Genomic DNA, 21483 nt, shown 5'->3' with positions numbered 1-21483 from the left:
ATCCCATCCTTAAATCGTATCTTTCTTCTCACATTTTACTGTAAGCAGTCAAGAGGAACCAGGCTACTCTTTCAGTACTTCACTTAGTTCCTCAGCTAATTTCATCACTCACAAGTTCTACATTCCACAAAACACTAGGACATGAACACAATTTAGCCAAGTTCTTTGCCACTGTATGACAAGGATTGCCTTTCCTCCGATTTCCACTGACATGTTCCTCATTTCCATCTGAGATCTCATCAGAATGGCCTTAACCCTCCATTTTTCTACCAACACTCTGTTCAGGACTATTAAGGAGGTTCAGACTTTCTCTACAGGTCTCCTCTTTTCTTTCTGGGACCTCACCAGAATCATCTTTAAAGGTCTGTTCACAGCAGCATAGGCTTTTTCTAGCATGCAACTCAATTCTTTCAGCCTCTACCCTTTACCCAGTTCCAAAATTGCTTTCACACTTTTAGGTATTTGTTATGGTGGGACCCCACTTCTTGGTACCAATTTATGCCTTAGTCTGTTTAGGGTGCCACAACAGAATACCAAAGACTAAGTGACTTACAAACAACAGAAATTTATTTCTTATAGTTCTAGAGGCTAGGAAGTCCAAGATCAAATGACTGGTAGATTTGGTGTCAAGTGAGGGCCTACTTCCAGGCTTATAGGTAGTCATCTTTTCACTGTGTTCTCCCATGGCAGAAGGAACAGGGGTTTTCATGAGAGATCTCATTCTCAATGACTCTATAGCCCCCAATATATACATACCTATGCACATGCCAGATATGCACATGGAGATAGGTCTTCAAAATTCTAAGGGAAGAAAATAAGATTTCCAACCTAGAATTACACACCCAATCAAAGTATCAATCAAAAGTGAGGGTAAAATCCAGACATTCAGCAATGCAAAATATATCAACTATGGAAAATTCATCTCCCACCCTATCTGAGGAAGCTACTGGAAAATGTACTCTACCAAAACAAGAAAGTAAATCCATAGAGAGGAAGGTGTTGGATCCAGAAAACAGGGGGTTCAACACAGGAGAAAGGAAAAGGAAAGTCCTAGAATGAGAGCAAAATAGTGACATTATAATTTGAGGTTAGATCAACATTAAATGTGTGCATTATTATGACTAAATACATATCTGTAGCACAGTCATGTAGTATACTAATACTACATTACTTTTTTTTTTTAACGTTATTTTTATTTTTGAGACAGAGAGAGACAGAGCATGAACAGGGGAGGGGCAGAGAGACAGGGAGACACAGAATCTGAAACAGGCTCCAGGCTCTGAACTGTCAGCACAGAGCCCGACGCGGGGCTCGAACTCACGGACCGTGAGATCATGACCTGAGCCGAAGTCGGACGCTTAACCGACCAAGCCACCCAGGCGCCCCACTACATTTACTTTCTTAAACAACTTTTTTTTCTCCTTCAGGAATTAAAAATTATTTTTGTTTGTTTGTTGTTTGACTATTAGGTTGCAGATTTTTCTGTTGTTATCATTAATTTACCCCCCAATTATTTACCAGTAACTTAAAATCTTCATACAGTATATTTGGTCACATCAAATAATCTATCAATGTTATTATCTTGTTAGAGACATTTCTTCTGGAACCATTTATTTTCCTATTCCTGGTTTAGATTGTGTGCTCTCCAAACCTGCTGCAGGATAATCGTGTAGATACTGCTCTTTACTATCATTCTAGGACTTCCCTTTTCCTTTCCCCTATGTTGAACCCCCTGTTTTCTGGATCCAACACCTTCTTCTCTATGGATTTACTTTCTTGTTTTGGTAGAGTACATTTTCCAGTAGCTTCCTCAGATAGGGTGGGAGATGAATTTTTCATAGTTGATAAATTTTGTATTGCTGAGTATCTGGATTTTACCCTCACTTTTGATTGATACTTTGATTGGGTGCATAATTCTAGGTTGGAAATCTTATCTTTTTCCCTTAGAATTTTGAAGACCTATCTCCATTGTCCTCTAGCTTCCACTTGCTGTTGTGAAGTACCAGGCCATTCTCGTTCAGGAAAGTTTTGTTTTTTCTGTTGGTCTTCTTCTAAATTTTTTTTTTAATTTGAAAGAAAGAGAGAGACAGAGGGAGAGAGAGAGAATTCCAAGCAGGCTCCATACTCAGCACGGAGCCCGATGCAGGGCTCCATCTCACAACCATGAGATCATGACCTGAGCTAGAATCAAGAATCAGATACCCAAATGACTGAGCCACCCAGGCGCCCCCTAAATTTTTAAAAAATCTGATCTCCTTGGGTGCCTGGCTGGCTCAGTCAGTAGAGCATGCGACTCTTAGTCTCAGTGTTGTGTGTTTGAGCCTCACGTTGGGTGTAGAGATTACTAAAAATATAAATAAATAAACTTAAAAAAAATCTAATCTGGGGACACCTGGGGGCCTCAGTCGGTTAAGCTCCCGACTCTTGATCTCAGCTCAGGTCTTGACCTCAGGGTCGTGAGTTCAAACCCTATGTTGCGCTCTGCGCTGGGCATGAAGCCTACTTAAAAATAAATAAATAAAATTTAAAAAATAAAAAATCTAATCTGCTTAATCCTCACTAAACCTTCTCAACTGGGAAACTTGCATCTTTTAGTTTAAGATGTTTTCTTGAAAAAAAATTTTTTTTCATTTCCTCACCCTTTTTTTTCTCTTTTTGTCTGGAACTACTTCTGTTATTTGGATATTAGCTTCTAGGTTACTATGCAACAGGCTTAGAAGATAAACAGTCTAGATTAGGGATAAGAAAATAGAGAGTTCCAGAAGGGATGTCTCAAAAAATAGTAAAATTGCTAGATTATTTCTTATGACTAAATATACTAAATGGAGATTGATTCTCTAGTTTTATTTTTTTCTCTCATTGTTTTGGTGTGTTTTTGTTTTTGTTTTTGTCTTTTATCTTCCAGGTGGTTTCCTCCGTTTTATCTTTCAAACATCTTACTAATTTTTAATGTATTTTTTGTCACCATAGGTTTAATTTCCAAGAGCCCATTTTTGTTGTTGCATCCTGCACTTTTTTCATAGATGCAGTATCTTCTCATTTTGCTGATAACAATTGCAGGGTTTTTTTATTTAAGTTTTCTTTCTTCTCTGCCTTTTTTGTATTTCCTCCCAAGTTTTTCTTCTTTCTGTTTACTTTTGTTCTCTGTCCTTTATGTCAGATGCTTTCCTCATATACCTAACATTTCTTAGCTGTCCATTTCTATTTAAGAGTAACAGTTAAAAACTAAAAGGAAGTTCTTTGCATGTGTGTGCACGCACGTATGTGTGTGCATGTATGTATGTGTGTGTGTGGCCTTGTTAGTCAGTTTAACTGAGGATGATCTGGCTGGGTTTTTTCAGTTATCTGCTATGTTTTCTGTCCTTGGGCTAATTTGAATCCTCCAGTCTCTTGTTTCTGGGTTATAAGCCTGTCATAGTCTTCTTAGAACCAGGGGGGGAAAGAGGGTTAGGGTTGAGGGTTAGGGTTGGGTTGGAGGGTATCCATTTGTTCAACATGTATTGATTTCATCCCTCAGTTTTTAGTATGGAAACCCCATCCTTGGCTGTGAGTAATATTTCCAATCCAGAACCTCTCTGAATCAACCTTCCCAGTGAGTAAAGTTCTGGTCTTCTTCCAGGAGAGGGGAGGAGCAGGCACTCAGTTGCCTTGAATAGAGTAGGAACTTTGGGATCCTGAGACCTTTGACAAACTTCTAACCAATTTTACTAGTTTCAGCCCCACTTTCAGCAGGGTTCTGAAGCGTGAATCAGTCTGCTTCTGGGCTTTCTAACCACTGATGGAGGTTTCCACTTTTCTGTTCTGCTAGGTCAGCTATCACTCATCCACAAGCTTTCCACATTGCAAAATTTTGTGGCTATTCTCTTTTATCTCTCCCATTCTCTGTGTCTGTATGTGTTTACACCTGTTTTTATCCTTTTACTTTCATTTTAGTGAGGTTTCAAAAGGAAACAGTGGTTAGCTATCTTTAACGGGAATTAATTCATGTTTATTCTTCGAACTGAAATGCCATTTCCTTTCTATAACTTCTGACCCCACATGCAGAATTCATTGTTCCATCATGTATATTCTCATAGGATTTTATCTATGTCTATGATAGCATTTGCCATACTTTATTATTATAATTATTTGAGTGAATCCTAACTATGATTCCCTTCAGAGCATCATAATATAATACTATTATATTACACAGTGTAGTTTTTATTTCATGGTAGATTTTTAAAACTGAGCCAGTAGAAATGAATTTTCACTATCTTCAGGTAGTATCTGAAATTAGGGCTAAAATGGCCTTTAAACCATTCCTATTTGAGTTTGAAGGACCTTGAAATAGTGTTTCAAAGTACCTCCGTCCACAGATATAGCTTCATCCCAAAAGATGTTTAACTTAAGATACTTTGCAGCCAGGCTTACTGCTGGTCTGAGATTGAGAATATATCTAGTTCAGTTATAGCCAACCTTGAAAAGAAGCAGGTTTGCTTGAAAAGAAGGGTAATATGGTTGGAGAGACAGTACTCATATATTGTATAGAATATGTGATACTCTGCTACAGTGACAGAGAAGATCCAAGAATGTGATAGTTTTAAGACATCCTAATAGATCAACTGTATCAAAATCCAAACTGAAATAAACCATTTTTCTTGGAAAAAGGAAATACTAAAATTCTGCTATGTGCCAAGTAATATGCTAGGCCTTTTACAAATGTTATTTCATTTAATTCTCACAACATCCCTACAAAGTAGTTGTTTGGGGGACATCTGGGTGACTCAGCTGGTTGAGCATCTGATTTTGGCTCAGGTCATAATCTCACAGTTCATGGGTTCAAACCCCAAGTCGGGCTCTCTGCTGTCAGCACAGAACCTGCTTAGGATCCTCTATCTCCCTCTGTCTCTGCCCCTTCCCTGTATGATCCTGTTTCCTCTTTCTCTCTCTGCCCTTCCCCCACCTATGCTCTCTTTCTCTCTCTCTCTCAAAAATAAATAAGCATCAAAAACAAAGTAGTTATTTATGTGCTCTCAGTTTTACAGTTGAGGAATATGAATTTCAGAAAGCCTAAAGTCTACTAACCAAAAATTGAAACCTTTTCTGAGCACCTCCCTTCTGACCCCTGCCCTTATGCTAAGTGCCCTTCCTCTATCTTGCTGTTGTCCCCATATCTTTACCTTAACACTCATCATATTCAAGTAACATTATATGTATCTATCTATGTCCCCCATTAGTCAGCTCCTCAAGGGTTGGAACAGTGTCTTATTCTCCAGTAGGAGAATAGGCCTTGAACATAGAAAGTTCTCAATAAATATATGTTGGACTACAAATCTGAGCTCAGAATTCAAGCCCAAATCGGTCTTGTTCATCATTACAGGCACATATCCAGATATCCAGGAAGGATATTTAAGGAAGCTCTGAGAAGGAAAAATAAGCCATTTCTGAAAACTTTAGCAGATTTTATTTCTTTCTTTATTTTTTGAGAGAGAGAGTGTGTGTGTGTGTGTGAGAGAGCTGGGGAGCAGCAGAGGGAGTGGGAGAGAGATCTCACGACTATGAGATCACAACCGGTGCCGAAATCAAGAGTCAGACACTCCTACCAGCATGGAGCCTGCTTGGGATTCTCTCTCTCTCCCCCCATCCCCCACTTGTGCTGTCTCTGTCTCTCACAAAAGAAGTAAATAAACTTTAAGAAAAATATAAGTAAGAAAGGTTAGATGCTCAACCAACTGAACCACCCAGGCGCCCCAACAGATTTGATTTTTTTATATTGAGAAAAGCTGATGTTTTGGAAACTTTTCCTACCACTAAAAATAGAAGAGAAGAAAAGACTGAAAAATTAAAGCTTAACATACATCAGAGGAGAGATATCAAGAATGTTGGTTGCTTTATTTTCCAGGGGCCTTATGGGTATGCATCATTTTAAATCCACATTGCAAACTGGAAGAAAAATCCTGTTGGCTGCAGCAACTGCAGAGGTGGAGTGACCTGGATGTCTGTCCCCTGGAGGATGGGAACTATGGGCATGAGCTACCCAACATCACCAATGCACTTCCCCAGAATGCCAGTCACAGCCCAGGTGAGCCATAAATCCTTCTAATGTCTTTGTGCCTGGAACTCCAAAGGTGGGAGGGTAAAGTGGTAAAACAAAGGTGGCTGGACAGTTGGCTGTCAGTATTGTCACCCTCAGTAAGAAAAGCCTGTCCTTTGTTTGTCTTGAAATACCAAGCCTTAAGTAAGGGTAAGCTTTTATCTTTGACATTATGGATGCTGTCTTTTTCTGTATCTAGAGTGTCCTTACAGTGCCCAGCATAAATTCCTAGGGTCCTCTGCATGAATCCTCTTTACCTTTCCAGTTCATCATGACTAATGGATCTTGGCCTCGGTTGGGGTTGGTTTTAGCTCAGAAGACTTACCTGAAGAGAAGAATGGAAGGCCTGCAAAACACAGCTTTTAAAATGGCTCGACAATTGCTTTTCTTACTTTCCTGTTTTCCTCAAATGTTTTTATATAGCAGATAGCTAGGACGGATTATCTTCCCAAATTACTGCTAGGACTCTTGCCCCATTTTAAGATAAATCCAACAATACTGTACTCTCTGCCTTTTGAGCCCAGTGACCTACGAATATCACTGAGCATCAGCATTCACATCAGTTTTTAGTTCATCTAACTCAGGCTATTTGCTGTTGGCAACTGATTGCTCTTTAGCCCATTGGAAACCTTTATTGGTAGGGGATTTTTTTCACACATTGATTTTACATGTCAGTCCCTTCTATTTTAAGTGATAACTCTGATGTTTTTAATCCCAAGGAGAAAATAATTTAAATTGTTTTTGCCAGGTTTTCATCTAGTGTCTCATAATTGATTGTCAGTATATTCAAGGCAACTAAGGTAACAAGAAGTGAAAAGACTATAGTTTTGCCATTTCTTTAAGCTACCCTTTACTCACACTCATCTAACCTCCACAACACACCATCCCTTTAGTATTGGCTTTAGATTGGCATAGAGAATCAAATGCATGTAAAGACATGCTTCTATTTTGGCAGTTTCTTCCTTATCAAATTGGTTATTTGTTGTTACTGATTCTCATTTGAGAATATTGCTTCTTCTGCAGTCTTCTCAAGTTGTGGCTGATTTAGCTCTTAACGGCTCTTTACCTAATGGGGCAATAGGCATCCCACTTACTCTTCATTGCCATTTCTGTATCATTGTCTTTTCCTCCTTCCCAAAATACCCCGCAGCTTTAAAGTTAATGCCATCAAAATATACTATCTGCTACCCTTCTGATTTGGGTCATTTTAGACCTCTGGGTCAATCCCCACACCCGCCCCCGCCCTCTCCCCATCCCTTGAAGATTTTTGTTCTCTGCTATCACTACTTATATTGGAATTCTTGATTTCAGTAGCCACACAGATGATCCTTCCAATATTCTAGTCTCTTAATTCTTTGACCTCCTATCTTTTAGTAGTCTTGTCTACCACCATAATTGAGCCATGCAATCCCAAGATCATACTCTAAGCCTTGTCATTACCACTAGCAATACCTTCTTCATAATCTAAATTTCAGGCAGCTCTAATAACCATCATCAGTCTTGCTAGTTTATTTTCTCTAGTATGCCAATTCCAATAATTCTTTAACCCACTAGGAATTTTGATCCTGCCACATTTTCATTTTCCTGGTAGCCTCATTTTCCTCCTTATCCAGGTTAGATTCCTTGGTGCATCATTATAATTACTCTCAACACCTACATACTCAACCTCCTTTTTCCCTTTATTTCACTCATAGAGCAACTTTAACACTAACTTTAGTAGCTAAGTCCAACTCTAATTTCTTAGTGCTCACACCCACAGAGCTGAACATGATGAAGAGAAACATAAGTGTAAGTAACTGGTCTTACTTTAAGTTTATGACTACTGATTTTGAATGGGACCATAGTACTGTCCAGACATCCACATTTCCCTAATCTATGCCTTCTTTCACTCTTCTGAATTACTATTTCATACCACCTTCGCCTGAAAACTTTATTCCCCTTCCCTCTGCTTCCTCACTTTCAGCTGATAGCCTTGCTTCCTGTTCACTGAGAGTATAGGAGCAATCACAAGAGAATTTCCAAGAGTCTCTCATCTGCTTCTGTCTGTGCCCATCTTCTTCCTCTTCCCTGTTTTTATTCGTGCTTGTAAGTCTAAGCCCTCTACTTATTCTCAAAATCCTATTTCTTCTTTTTTATCCAGGACATCACTCCAGGAATTATCTCCTCTCTCACCTGCTTCACAAATTTTTGTGGATTATTCCTATGAGAGTATACAAATACATTGCTTTCTCTCTCATCACAAAACAAAACAGAACAAGACAAAACAAAACACAATACACACTCATGGTGTTCCCACATGCTTCTCTAACTACCATCCTGTTTCTCTGAGGTAGTAGAAATAAGTGGTAGAACTAAGAAAAATAATTTAAAAGAATAGTATATATTTATTATCTCTCCTGCTCATATTCTCCCTTGAACTCACTCTAGTCAGCTTTCATCCCTCCACTACTGAAACTGCTCTTGTATGGGTCACTGTTGCTAAATATGGCCAAATCTAGTGGTTGATTCTTGGTCATAATCTTACTTGACCTGACAGTAGTATTTGTTACAATTGTTTACTTTCTCCTTCAAACACGTTTTTCATCTTATTTCTAAGACACTACTCTCTTAGTTCTGCTCTTACTTCATTGGTTCCTCCTTCTCAGTCTCCTTTACTGTCTCCTCCCTGCTTCCTAACCTAAAATGTTAGAGTGCCTAGGGTTCAGTCATCAAACCACTGCTCTCTATATACATACTCCCTTGGTGATTGCATTGTTTTAATAATCATCTGTATACCAACAACTCCAAGATTTATATCTCCTTGACCAGAATTTTCCTCTCAACAACTTCAGACTTGTATGTTCAGCTGCCTTTTCAATATCTCCACTTTGATATTAATAGGCATCTCAGTAGGATTTCTTACCTATTAAACCCCACCCAAACCTGCTCTCCTATAGTCTTCCCTATCTCCACATATGGCAAATCTGTCTTAAAAACCATGGAGCCATTCTTGATTCTTTTTCTCTCTTACTCCAGATCTATTCCATGAGCAAATATTATTGCCTTTACCTTCAGAATATATCCAGAATCTGTATGTTCTTATCTCTACTGCTTATTACTCTGGCCAAGTTGCCATCATCCTTCTCAAATTATTGCATTGACTTCCTAACTGCCCCTCCTGCTTCTCCCCTTCCATCTTATGGTGTGTTCTCAATACTGCTGCCAGTTATCCTTTTAAAAAGTGGATCACACCATATACCTTCAGCAGCTCAAAGCCCTCTAGTGACTTCTCATCTTTCACTCATGGCCTGTAAGGCCCTTGGAGCAAGCCTCCAGGGATTGCTAGTATCTCTCTTATCTCATCTCCTATGATTTTCCTGCTTGCTCATTCCATCCTAAGTACACTGGCCTCCTCACTGCTCTCAAACACTCCAAATATGCTCCCACCTCAGGATTTAGCATTTGCTATTACTTTTGCCTGAAATACTCTTCCCTTAGTTATGCCTAAGGCTTGCTCTTCAGTTCCTTGAGCTTTCTGTTCAAATGTTACCTTATTAGAGACCATTCTATATAAAACAATAGGGGTGCCCGGGTGGCTCAGTTGGTTAAGCGTATGACTTTGACTCAGGTCATGATCTCACAGTTTGTGGGTTTGAGCCCCACATCGGGCTCTGTGCTGACAGCTCAGAGCCTGGAGCCTGCTTCAGATTCTCCCTCTCTCTGCCTCTCCCTCGCTTGCACTATGTCTCTCTCTTTCTCTCTTTCTCTCAAAAATAAACATTAAATTTTTTTTTTCAATTTAAAACAACCCCCACCCAATACCAGCTTGCCTTTCTCCTTAATCCTGCTTTAGTCTTTTCCATAGTATTCATAACCATCTGATATATCTGATATACTATATATTTATTCAACTATCTCTGCCCATTTAACTGTAAAGGCTCACAGTTCCCGGGTGGCTCAGTCAGTTAAGCATCTGACTCTTGATTTTGGTGCAGGTTATGATCTCACGGTTCTTGGGATCAAGCCCTGCATCAGGTTCTGCACTGACAATGCAGAACCTACTTGGGATTCACTCTCTCCCTCTCTCTCTGCCCTTCCCTTGTTCATGCTCTCTCTCTCTCTCTCAAAATAAATAAATAAACTTAAAAAAATCAAGTCCCATAAAGGCAGGGACTTTATATATCCTCAGCACCTGGAACAAGTACCTGCTATGTAGTAGGCACTATTTGCAGACTTAATGAATATTGGGAGCCTAATCCCCACTGTGGGCTGAGCAGACCCAAGGTAGAGTCTCAGTTCAGGAAGAGAGGTGCTTAGACTGTAGCCAGCAGAAGGTACATTGTGCTTCTACTGAGGGACAATATGAAGGAGAAGACATTTCAGTAGATATGGTCGGTGCTTTTCTAACTTAATCATCCAAGCCCATACACTATGGGATATATCAAATTCTGAAGAGATGACTGTATTCTAAGGACTTTTGCTTAATGAATAAATATGTTCATTTCTTTCATGTTCATTCTGAATCCTCTGGCTTTCCCTCCCATTTTTTTTGCATAGGCTCAGTGGATACACCCCCTCATTTGGGCATCTCTGGAAACATCTGCATAGTACTTTAGCCCTTGATCCTAAAATAGTTACAGCTGCCCTCAATCTGGCAGAGAGTCAATTAAATAATCCTTTATGGTTTTTTTATTTCCTTAAATGTAATTTCTATGAGTCCTTTTATATATACAGTTTGTGACAATGTATCTTTCACGTGGCCTTCCTATATACCACCCTAAGCTGTTTTGGTTTCCTTGCAGCCTTTTTCCTGAAGAGATATGGCATGGTAAGACTCCGTGTTAATTAGTCTTGTCAGCATCAGTTTTTCACATTAGAGAACAAGCCTGTAAGCCTATAGGTATCAGTATGATAAAGGGACCAGAATACATAGGGCTTCAGCTCTTTTTCAACTTTTAATATCAATTATATTGAAGTCCTTAGTCTGATAAGGGTCATGCTGTAAATGAGACAGGTTATAAATAGGCCAGGGAAATTACCTAACTGCTTCTCTCTTATTCTGACTTCTATAGAAGCAATTTGTATCCTCATAATTGAGCAGCTGGGCACCACAGTCCCTCTTCTCTTTCATGTGGCTCTTGGTCCTAGGAGAAATTGGTCTTCTGTAGAAGTAAAAAGGCAGCCATAGATCTCTGGAGAAAGGTTGTTCCCATACAGGGCACAGATACATTAAGGGCTATCCAATAAAGAGACAGCACCTAGACAGATGGTAGAATGGCTGCTCTCACTAACCACAAACTATTCTTCTTCTCTTCCTCCTACTCTGAAGAAGACATATAAGAGTTAGAACTTCAGATTACCTGTCATTGAACTGCTGCATTTCTTTCTTTCCCCAGACTCCTTATCCAGACCAAGACGAACAGTGTTCACTAGAGCCATTGAGGGCCGTGAATTACATTGGCAGGACAGCCATTTACAGCGAATAATAAGCAGCGATATATATACAGCTCCTGCCTGCCAGCAGGAAAGCGAGAGACTACTGTTTAATTCCCAAGGCCAGCCACTGTGGCTTGGTAAGTGTACCTCTCCTCTACTCTAAGAATTTCAAAGCCCAGTCTTAACTTGTGCCAGGCCAGATCTGCATAGGTGCTGGCAACACAACTACAATTTGGACAGATCTTTTGGGGCCTTAACTAGTGACTCAGGGTATTTATGTGAAGCCTCAGCCATTTGCATGTGTACTTAGCTGAGGTACAATGACCTCAAACATTGGAATTTGTGTTCTGTTTCCTGAGTTTTAGGAAAGGAAAGGAGTCAGTAAATCTCAAAGAGTACTAATAAAACCATTAAACATCAGTTCATAAGCTCTTAGTCAACATTTGCTGAGCAACAGTATAATCTACTCTGAAATTAATATGTTTTGCTAAAAATGCACTAACTTTGAAACTTCAGTTACACTGTGCTAGTAACTAGGGCATTATCTGCATTTGTCACCAAGCTGTCTTCCTTTCCTCCTTTCCACCTTTCCTAACCCACTTCATCATAAAGGAACAGAGCTGTTCTACTGTGGGTTTAAACCTTCCTCTGGCTGACTGTCAGTCTCTTCTTGACTTTATCACAGGATGCCCGTTCCAAAACAGACAGTATTTTTTTAAAAAATACTCATTTTCTGAGTCTTACAACAATGACATATATTTTTATATCTTCTCCCAATTCCCTAGTTCTATCCTTCACCTCTTATCCTTGTCTTTCTCAAGATCTTTCTGAATATGTATGTATGTCCCTATCTCTCTTTTGAAAGCCTTGGCCAGACTCACTGTGGGCCAGTACCTGAAGTCTCTTTTGGTCATCTTTCCTCTTTGATCCAATACTTCTAAAACATGAATCTAATAAGAATGTGAAAATGTATACATCTCATCAGTAAACAAAGATGAAAATCAAAACAAAACTGAATTACCATTTTTTGATTGTCAAATTGTCAGAGAGTTTTTTTTAAGTTTATTTATTTATTTATTTTGAGAGAGACAGAGAGGGCAAGCAGGGGAAGGGCAGAGAGAGAATCCCAAGCATGCTCCGCAGTCAGTGCAGAGCCCAATGTGGGGCTCAAACTCACAAACTGTGAGATCATGACCTAAGCTGAAACCAACTGTCTGATGCTTAACTGACTGAGCCACCCAGGTGCCCCAGAGATTTTTAAAATAAAGATAATTAGTTTATGGTGTGGGAAAGGTTGCATGGAGATAGTTACTCTCATTTACTACTGGTAGGAATGTAAATGCTTGCAACCTGTCTTGCACATTTTTACTTCCTTTTGCTGGCAAATGAGTTGACATATAATAGGTTCTCAGGAAATGTAGGATTAATGAATGAATGAGGCCTTTCCCTTTAGGCAGTTAGTTGCTACTTCCATTGGGTTCCCATAGTACAAGTTCACAAAGAGGTGCTTACATTTTATTATCCTAGCTGTGTATTCCTTTCTATGCCATACTGAGGCTGCATGGTAGCTCTTTGAAGGTAGTGCCTGTGACTTAGTTATATTCTTAAAAAATAAAACATTGGTCTTGGTACAGAGTAGATAGCAGTTGAATTTTAGGAACTGAGCAAAACACAAACTCCCTTTGTCAAATATGAATTTTCCTGATTGGAAAATCTAACCCAACCAAAATATTTTCTTCATCTGGTAGAGCATGTGCCTACAGCCTGTGCTCGGGTTGATGCCCTGCGTTCCCATGGTTATCCAAAAGAGGCCCTCAGACTCACAGTGGCCATTATCAATACTCTGAGGCTGCAGCAGCAACGGCAGCTGGAAATCTACAAGCATCAGAAGAAAGGTATAGTGAAAAGGAGCCATCTTAACTCCTTAGGCTGGGGCTGATGAGGATCCTTAGGGGCTACAAGGCCTACTATTTTATTTTCATAAAATTTCATGGAGTGGCAGGAGCTAGAGAATTTCAGGTTTTTCTTTTCTTTTTTTTTTTTTTTAATATTTATTCATATTTTGAGAGACAGAGTTGGGGGAGGGGGGAGGGGCAGAGAGAGAGGGAGACACAGAATCCGAAGAAGGCTCTAGGCTCTGAACTGACAGCACATAGCCCTATGAAGGGCTCGAACTCACAGACCATAAGATCATGACCTGAGCTGAAGTCGGACGCTTAACCCACTGACCCATCCAGGCACCCTGAGAATTTCAGGTTTTTCTACTTGCTGTGTGGAATGCCTGACTTTATCTCTATGAATCTCAGGGTTTTTTATCTGCAAAATGGGAATAATAATGCTGGTCTGCCTCCCTCACAGGGTAGTTGGAAGGCCCACTAGATCTAGTATAAGGTGACCTTTTTGAAACTGTAAAATTATATTTACATATTTGTGCTGCCAGTGAGAAGCCTAAATGCAGACCTCAAGACCTTACATCTGACTGATAAACTTGTGACCAGTCCTATGAATCCAAGGCAAGACAAAGAGGGAAGATTTTCTTTAAGTCTTGAGGCTAGTGCCCGAAAGAGACTAATGAGGAGACCCAGGCAGGGACAGAGAGCAGTGTGTCTCCATCACTTTCTAAAATTTGGGTCTGCTTATTTCCAGAACTGTTACAGAGAGGAACCACAACCATCACAAACCTGGAAGGTTGGGTGGGCCACCCACTGGATCCCATTGGCTGCCTGTTTCTCACTTTGACTGAGGCCTGCCGTTTGAACGATGATGGCTATCTGGAAGTGTCAGGTACAGGGGTCAGCCTGAGGAGAGCTGGAACTGCCCTTGGTAGCCCTCTCCTCCCTGCCAGCTCTATTCTACATTTCATGCAGCCTTTTTTCTCTTATCCAAATTGGACCTGCCCTGACTGGCTGCCTTGGCCTTCCTTTCTTTGCCATCTTCCTTTCCCACTCTGTAGACTAGCCCTGTCCTATTCTCCCATTTTACCTTGCCAGCCTCCCTTTGTTCCCCTCACTTCTATACTATAAATGCCTAAAGAGTGTGATCCAAAGGGAATAAGAAGAGTGAGAGGGATTTCAGGAGGCCAAGGCTGAGGCCAAGCCTCAGAGCAGTCTTGAAGTGGAAAAGAACTTCCAACAAGAAGAGTGTGTGTAACCCTTGCGATTTCATAGTACTCATATTTCCTTTTAACTTTTTCCCTCATGATGGTTATATACCAACTTTACCAATGAGAACTAGAAGGAAAGGAACTTAGCAGTCTCAAAGTAGCAAGGACCAGAGACAGAATTGGTTCTTCTTTCCTTTATGCCATCACTATATTATATACATACGTCTGTTATAGTATTTAGCTCACTGCATTACAGTTTGTTTACAGGTGATTATCATACTAGACTTTAGCTTCTTGAAAGCAGAACTTATGACTTACTTATCTTTGTGATCCCAGCACTTAGTGCAATACGTCTCATTTAATAGTTTTCCATAAATACTTACCAGATGAGTGGAGGGATAAAGAAAAGGAACCAAGACTCTAAACCTGTGTAAGACTTTAAACCTGTGCTCTTTTTCTGAAACTTTGAACCTAGAAGTAGAACATATGAAGTAATGATAACATAGAAGTTGTCAATGTTACAAAAGTAATAGTTTAACTGGATGGATTTGGATTTCTCTGGGTAAAGATACAAGGGGTGGCCCAAGCTAGAGCTGCCCTTATCTTCCCTCTAATTCCATGAAAGGAAATCATAATCTTTGGTCTGTTTCATCTACATAATGACATTTACATCTTGAAAACCTGAGATTGTACTTGGGATTTATTCACCACTGATATACACTTAGCTCCTTCCATATGCTATACCCTGGAGATGCATAGGGCAATGAGTTAAAGTCTCTTCTCTTTAAGATGCTTGCACTGTCCTGAAAGAGACAGATACAAAATCAGATAATCATGGTATTACATAATGTGTTAGCAATTAATATAAGATCTTCTTCTTCCCTAACTGGTCTAGCCACTTCACATACTGGGAAGGAGTTGGGAATCTTTGTGGCTCTGTATAAGCTTTTTTTCAGTATATTTTCCTTACTGCTCTGGGGTTCTGATTCAGCTTCCCAGTGCTATCTGATGACTTAACTGTCACTATTCCAGAGTGGGAGGGAGAGAGGAGCAGAAAAATCCACAGAGCTGACCTAAAGAATCTGGTCCCCTGTTGCCCTCAGATATGAATGAAAGCAGACCCCCTGTGTACCAGCATGTACCTATGGCTACAGGCTGCCCAAACAGCCATGAGTCCTACCTGTCATTGGCCCTGGAAGTTGCTCTGATGGGGATGGGTCAACAGAGGGTGATGCCTGAAGGCCTCTACGCACAGGACAAGGTGTGCCGTAATGAGGAGCAGCTCCTAAGTCGACTTCAGGAGCTACAGCTGGACGATGAGCTAGTGCAAACACTGCAGAAACAATGTATCTTACTACTGGAAGGTAAGTAGAGAGGAGTTTTGTCACAGTGTCTTAGGCCCATGATTCTGGGTTCCCCTCCAACAGAGCACTGTACAGAAATATTTTTTTACATGAAAGTGTAGTGAAAGTTCCCATGGCCAGCAAACATGTGCAAGACCCTAGTCCAGGTGGGCAAATTAGAAGCATACAGATAAATAACTGGCTATCTTATCTTCTTCCTGCAGGGGGCCCCTTCAGTGGTTTAGGAGAAGTCATTCACCGAGAGAGTGTTCCCATGCATACCTTTGCCAAGTATTTGTTCTCAGCTCTACTGCCTCATGATCCAGACCTGTCCTATAAATTAGCCTTACGTGCCATGAGGTAGGTAGCCCTTTCCCAGCCCAGTTGCCTCCATCAAAGCAGAAGTCTCTATTGCATTTTGTGTATCTCACTTTCTTCTCTCACCCTCTGTCTATTCTGTTGGACCTAACAATATTGGACCAAGCCTACCCCAAAATGGCTCAAGGATTTTCATATGATGTAGGGTTCCTATTTGGAATGCCTTGCTGGTGACCCATTTGGCTACCTGTACTCTTGGTGGGTTGTCCGAGGAAGCCCCTGAGTTTTTAATAGATAGGGAGCACCCAAGACCTGAGTATCTTTGTTCTGATTCTGAGGCCCATTAGGCAGACTGAGAAGAAGTTGAAGCCCTTCCATAGCTCAAATGAATCATGGTTCCCAGGCATAGGTCACCAGATACATCTGAAGGAAGTAAAAGTAAGTGTTTCTACACCGAGACTTTAGAACAGTGAGCTATGGGTATCTCATTTTCAAACTAGAACAGGATCCTTGGATTAGGCAGGTGGACCTTTAGGATGCAGCAGACCATACAGAAGAATTTTAGTTAGATCAGAAGGCTGTGACAGCTCTTCACTTGAACCAGAAAAGGACTGCTGAGGATTCCTTGGCATATATTTCTTATACTTTATAAAATAATCTTAGGGCTTTTGAACTGCTTTTCAAATCCATTTGCAGTAAGGAGTATTCAGCTTGAGTTCTACTTGTACCCAGACACTCACCTCATTTACAGTATAGTACTCTGAAGTTTTAAAGCCTTTTTTTTAAGTTTATTTATTTATTTTGAGAGGGGGGAGGAGGGAATGGGGAGTGGCAGAGAGAGAGAGAGAATCCCAAGCAGGCTCCACACTGTCAGTGCAGAGCCCAATGTGGGGCTCAGACTCACGAACCATGAGACCGTGACCTGTGCCAAAGTTGGATGCTTAACCAACTGAGCCACCCAAGTGCCCCTAAGTTTTAAAACCTTTAAAACTCATAGTTAACCCTTTCCTGCCCAGTTCCTCCCCAGCAAAGAACAAATTTCTCTAAGGTAGCTCAGAACAGTAAGGTTCTGGATGGTGGCTGATGACTCTCCCTGGGTCTTCTAGGTTACCTGTTCTAGAAAGCTCAACTTCTACAGGAGACACTTCTCACCCTCACCATATGGTGTCTGTGGTGCCCAGCCGTTATCCTCGCTGGTTCACGCTTGGACACTTGGAATCACAGCAGTGTGAACTGGCCTCCACCATGCTGACCGCTGCCAAAGGTGAGCATAGATAGACTTTAGGCTCCAACACCCCCATTATGCTGGCCCAGTCATGGCCTATCAAGGGCTTGGTCTGCAGTCTCCTGAAGAAGAAAAGCTATTCTTGACTACTTAGAGTGACTACTCAAGTGATATACTTGACAACTTAGAATAGATGGTTACTTTGATTGCTGCCATTAGAATGAGCACCTGGGTCCAAGCCAGAGTTTTGCCTTTGTTACTAATTGTGGGATGCTGAGTACATAGTATGAAATCATCTTCAAGATAACTTCTAAGTCTAACCTTCTGTATGATAGTCACTTCACCTTTGCAATCCTAGGTTCAAAGTCTATAAAATGGGGGTCATTGTCAGTGATCCTGTCAGCCTTTCGGGGCCTTTGGAAGATCCAGTAAAGTCATGACTAAGATAGTGCTATAAATCTCTTTATAGTTATGAGAGTTTGTGATATTTCCAGGGCTCCTTGTCAGAAGATAGGCAGCCCAGAGTAACTCTCAAGTTTTTAAGCTCACATACCTCCCTGTTATCTAGGTAGGTTTAATTACAAAGAAGATGAAAATAAGCCCCTGAGAAGCTATAATGAAATACTAGCTAGCATGGGTTGTGAGTATTTTTCTGATAACAGGAAACTATGGCTATTTTAAAGCATTTTTTAAAAAATAACTGTATCTTGTTGCCCCCCAAAATACATACTCATTATGGAAAAGGTAAAAGATACAGATAAATCAATATGTAAATGAGCAATACACCAATACAAAAACTGAACAAAGGATATGATCAGACAGTTGTAGAAAAGATACAAGTAACTTTTAAACAATTAAAATCCTTGTCCCCCCTTGAGAAATATGAATTAGAATTACCCTGACATAATATTTTCACTCTTATAGGCAAAAATCAATAAATTTGATAATAGACATCTCTGTGGGGGTGGGAATGGCAGTGGTATGGCATAGAATGTCAGATTCCAAGCAGGATAGAATGAGTACAGATCCAAAATGTTCAATTAATCTCAAGCACAAGAAACACAAAGAAAACTATACCAAGGCACACTATAATCAAATTGCTTAAAACCAGTATTTAAAGAGAAAATATTATTTAAAAGTAACTAGAGAAAAAAGACATTATGTACAAAAGATAAACATGAGAGCATGTTTCTCACTAGAAGCAGTGTAAACTAGAAGAAAGTGGAGAAAATTCTTTAAAGTACTTTTAAAGAATTCTAGATCAGTGAAAATATCTTTCAGAAACAAAGGTGAAATAAAAAACTTTTCAGACAACCTCAATTGAATTAAAAATCAATAATAAAAAGATATGTGGAAAATCCACCAAATTTGGAGAAATTAAATCACACACTTCCATATAACTCACTGGACAAAGGGGATAAAAAACAAAAAATTTGAAAATGTTTAAACTGAATGAGAATTAAAAGAACAGCATATCAAAATTTTTGGAATATAGCTAAAGCTTACTTAGAAGGAAGTTTTTGACACCAAATGCCTGTACCTAAAAAGAAGAAAGTTTTCAAATCAGTGATCTCAGTTTCCACCTTAACCACAAACTAGAAAAAGGAGATACCACCTCACACCTGTCAGAATGGCTAAAATTAACAACTTAGGAAACAACAGATGTTGGTGAGGATGCGGAGAAAGGGGAACCCCTTTGCATTGTTGGTAGGAATGCAAACTGGTGCAGCCATTCTGGAAAACCGTATGGAGGTTTCTCAAAAAATTAAAAGTAGAACTACCCTATGACCCAGCAATTGTACTGCTAGGTATACAAAAGGATACAAAAATGCTGATTCAAATGGGCACATGCACCCCAATGTTATTAGCAGCACTATCAACAATACCCAAATTATGGAATGAGCCCAATGTCCATTGACTGATGAATGTGTAAAGAAGGTACACACACACACTTACACACACACACACACACACACACACACACACACACAGGAATATTACTTGGTGATGAAAAAGAATGAAATCTTGCCATTTGCAACAACGTGGATGGAACTAGAGGATATTATGCTAAGCAAAAGACAGATATCATATGATTTCACTCATACGTGGCATTTAAGAAACTCAACAGAACATAGGGAAAGGGAAGGAAAAAGAAGATAAAAATAGTAAGGTAAACCCTGAGAGACTCTTAAATACAGAGAACAAACTGAGGGCTGCTGGAGGAGAGGTGGCAGGGGAAGGATTAAATAAGTGATGGGCATTAAGAAGGGCACTTTTTGGGATGAGCACTGGGTGTCACATGTAAGAGATGAATCACTGGGTTCTACTCCTGAAGCCTAGACTACACTGTATGTTAACTAACTTGAATTTAAATTTTAAAAAAAGATCAAATGAAACTCAAAGTAAGCAGAAGAAAGGAAATAATAAAGATCAGAGCCTAAATCAATAAATAGAATATAGAAAAACAGTACATAAAATTAATGAAACCAAACACTGTTTGTTTGAAAAGAAAAATAAAATTGAAATCTCTGTCCAGACTGATCAAGTCAAAAAGAAGATAAAAATCACCAATCCCATGGGGTGCCTGGGTGGCTCAGTCGGTTAGGCGGCCGACTTCGGCTCAGGTCATGATCTCGCGGTCCGTGAGTTCTAGCCCTGCGTCGGGCTCTGTGCTGACAGCTCAGAGCCTGGAGCCTGCTTCATATTCTGTGTCTCCCTCTCTCTGACCCTCCCCCGTTCATGCTCTTTCTCTCCCTGTCTCAAAAATAAACATTAAAAAAAAAAATTTAAAAAAAAATCACCAATCCCAAGATTGAGAAAGGTGACATCAAAACAAACTCTAAAGACATAAAAATAATAATAAAAGAATATTATGAAGAATTTTATGTCAATAAAACAAACAACATAAATGGATTAATTCCTTGAAAGATATAAACTACCAAAGCATATTCAAGAATAAATAAAAATGAACTAGGCATACCCCAAAAGAATTAAAAGCGTGGACTCAGACAGATACTTGTATATCACTGTTCATAGCAACATTATTCACAATAACAAAAAGTTGGAAATATGTATCAAACAGATGAATAAACAAAATATGACATATACACTCTTTGGAATATTAATTTAGTTGTAAAAAGGAATGAAATCCTGATACATACTAAGTAAAATAAACCAGACACAAAAGGAGAAATATTGTATGATTCTATTTATGTGAGGTACCTAGAATAGCCACAGCAAAGAAACATCAGTGGATGCTAAACTAGTGGGCATTTTATTAGCAATGGGATATTTGTGTGGTATCAAAGTATCTCTCCACAAAATACTTATCAATCATAAAGGTAAAAAGTGTAATTCTGCCATTGAGTAACCTTGCAGACATCACTTGAGTAAAGTGGCCACAGTTAATATCATAAATTCAAAGAGGCAGAAAGCAAAATAGAGTAGAAATTCATAGAGACAGAAAGTAGAATACAGAGCTTGGGGAAATTAGTTATTATTTAATGAATATAGAGTTTCTATTTGAAATGATGAAAAAGTTCTGGAAATATATAGTGGCGATAGTTACACAACATTGTGAATGGACTTAATGTCATTGAATTGTACCCTTAAGTGATTAGAATGGTAAAATTTATGTTACATATGTTTTACCACAATAAAAATAAATAATATATAGAAATGAATTTCAAAAAAGTTGAATTTGTAGTTAAAAACCTTTCCACAAAGAAAAATCCAGGCCTAGTTGGCTTCACTTCTACCAAACATTTAAGGAAAACATAGCAATTCTATACAAACTCTTCCAGAAAATTGAAGAGGAAGAAATATTTCCCACCTCAGTCTATGAAGCCAACATTACTCTGATACCAAAACCAGTCAAAAATCATTCTAAGAAAAGAAAACTACAGGGGCTCCTGGGTGGCTCAGTTGGTTAAGCATCCGACTTCGGCTCAGGTCATGATCTCATAGTCTGTGAGTTTGAGCCCCGCATCAGGCTCTGTGCTGATAG

The 21483-nt window shown here is 39.5% G+C and overlaps 1 protein-coding gene across 1 annotated transcript in view; it reads left to right on the top strand.

Annotated features, from left to right (window-relative positions):
- Nucleotides 1-21483, top strand: part of ZSWIM5 (zinc finger SWIM-type containing 5) — a 73334-nt gene that overhangs the window by 28660 nt on the left and 23191 nt on the right. The window contains exons 5-11 of the mRNA XM_042948591.1: nucleotides 5882-6061; nucleotides 11449-11625; nucleotides 13237-13383; nucleotides 14135-14272; nucleotides 15695-15955; nucleotides 16159-16294; nucleotides 17359-17516. Of these exons, the coding sequence (XP_042804525.1) occupies nucleotides 5882-6061; nucleotides 11449-11625; nucleotides 13237-13383; nucleotides 14135-14272; nucleotides 15695-15955; nucleotides 16159-16294; nucleotides 17359-17516 (1197 nt within the window). The remainder of the gene's footprint in view (nucleotides 1-5881; nucleotides 6062-11448; nucleotides 11626-13236; nucleotides 13384-14134; nucleotides 14273-15694; nucleotides 15956-16158; nucleotides 16295-17358; nucleotides 17517-21483) is intronic.

The sequence above is a fragment of the Panthera leo genome, chromosome C1, assembly GCF_018350215.1.
Source record: "Panthera leo isolate Ple1 chromosome C1, P.leo_Ple1_pat1.1, whole genome shotgun sequence".
In the NCBI taxonomy this organism is placed as follows: domain Eukaryota; kingdom Metazoa; phylum Chordata; class Mammalia; order Carnivora; family Felidae; genus Panthera; species Panthera leo.
Note: the sequence above shows the minus strand (reverse complement) of the source record. Positions and strands in the feature narration are given on the sequence as shown.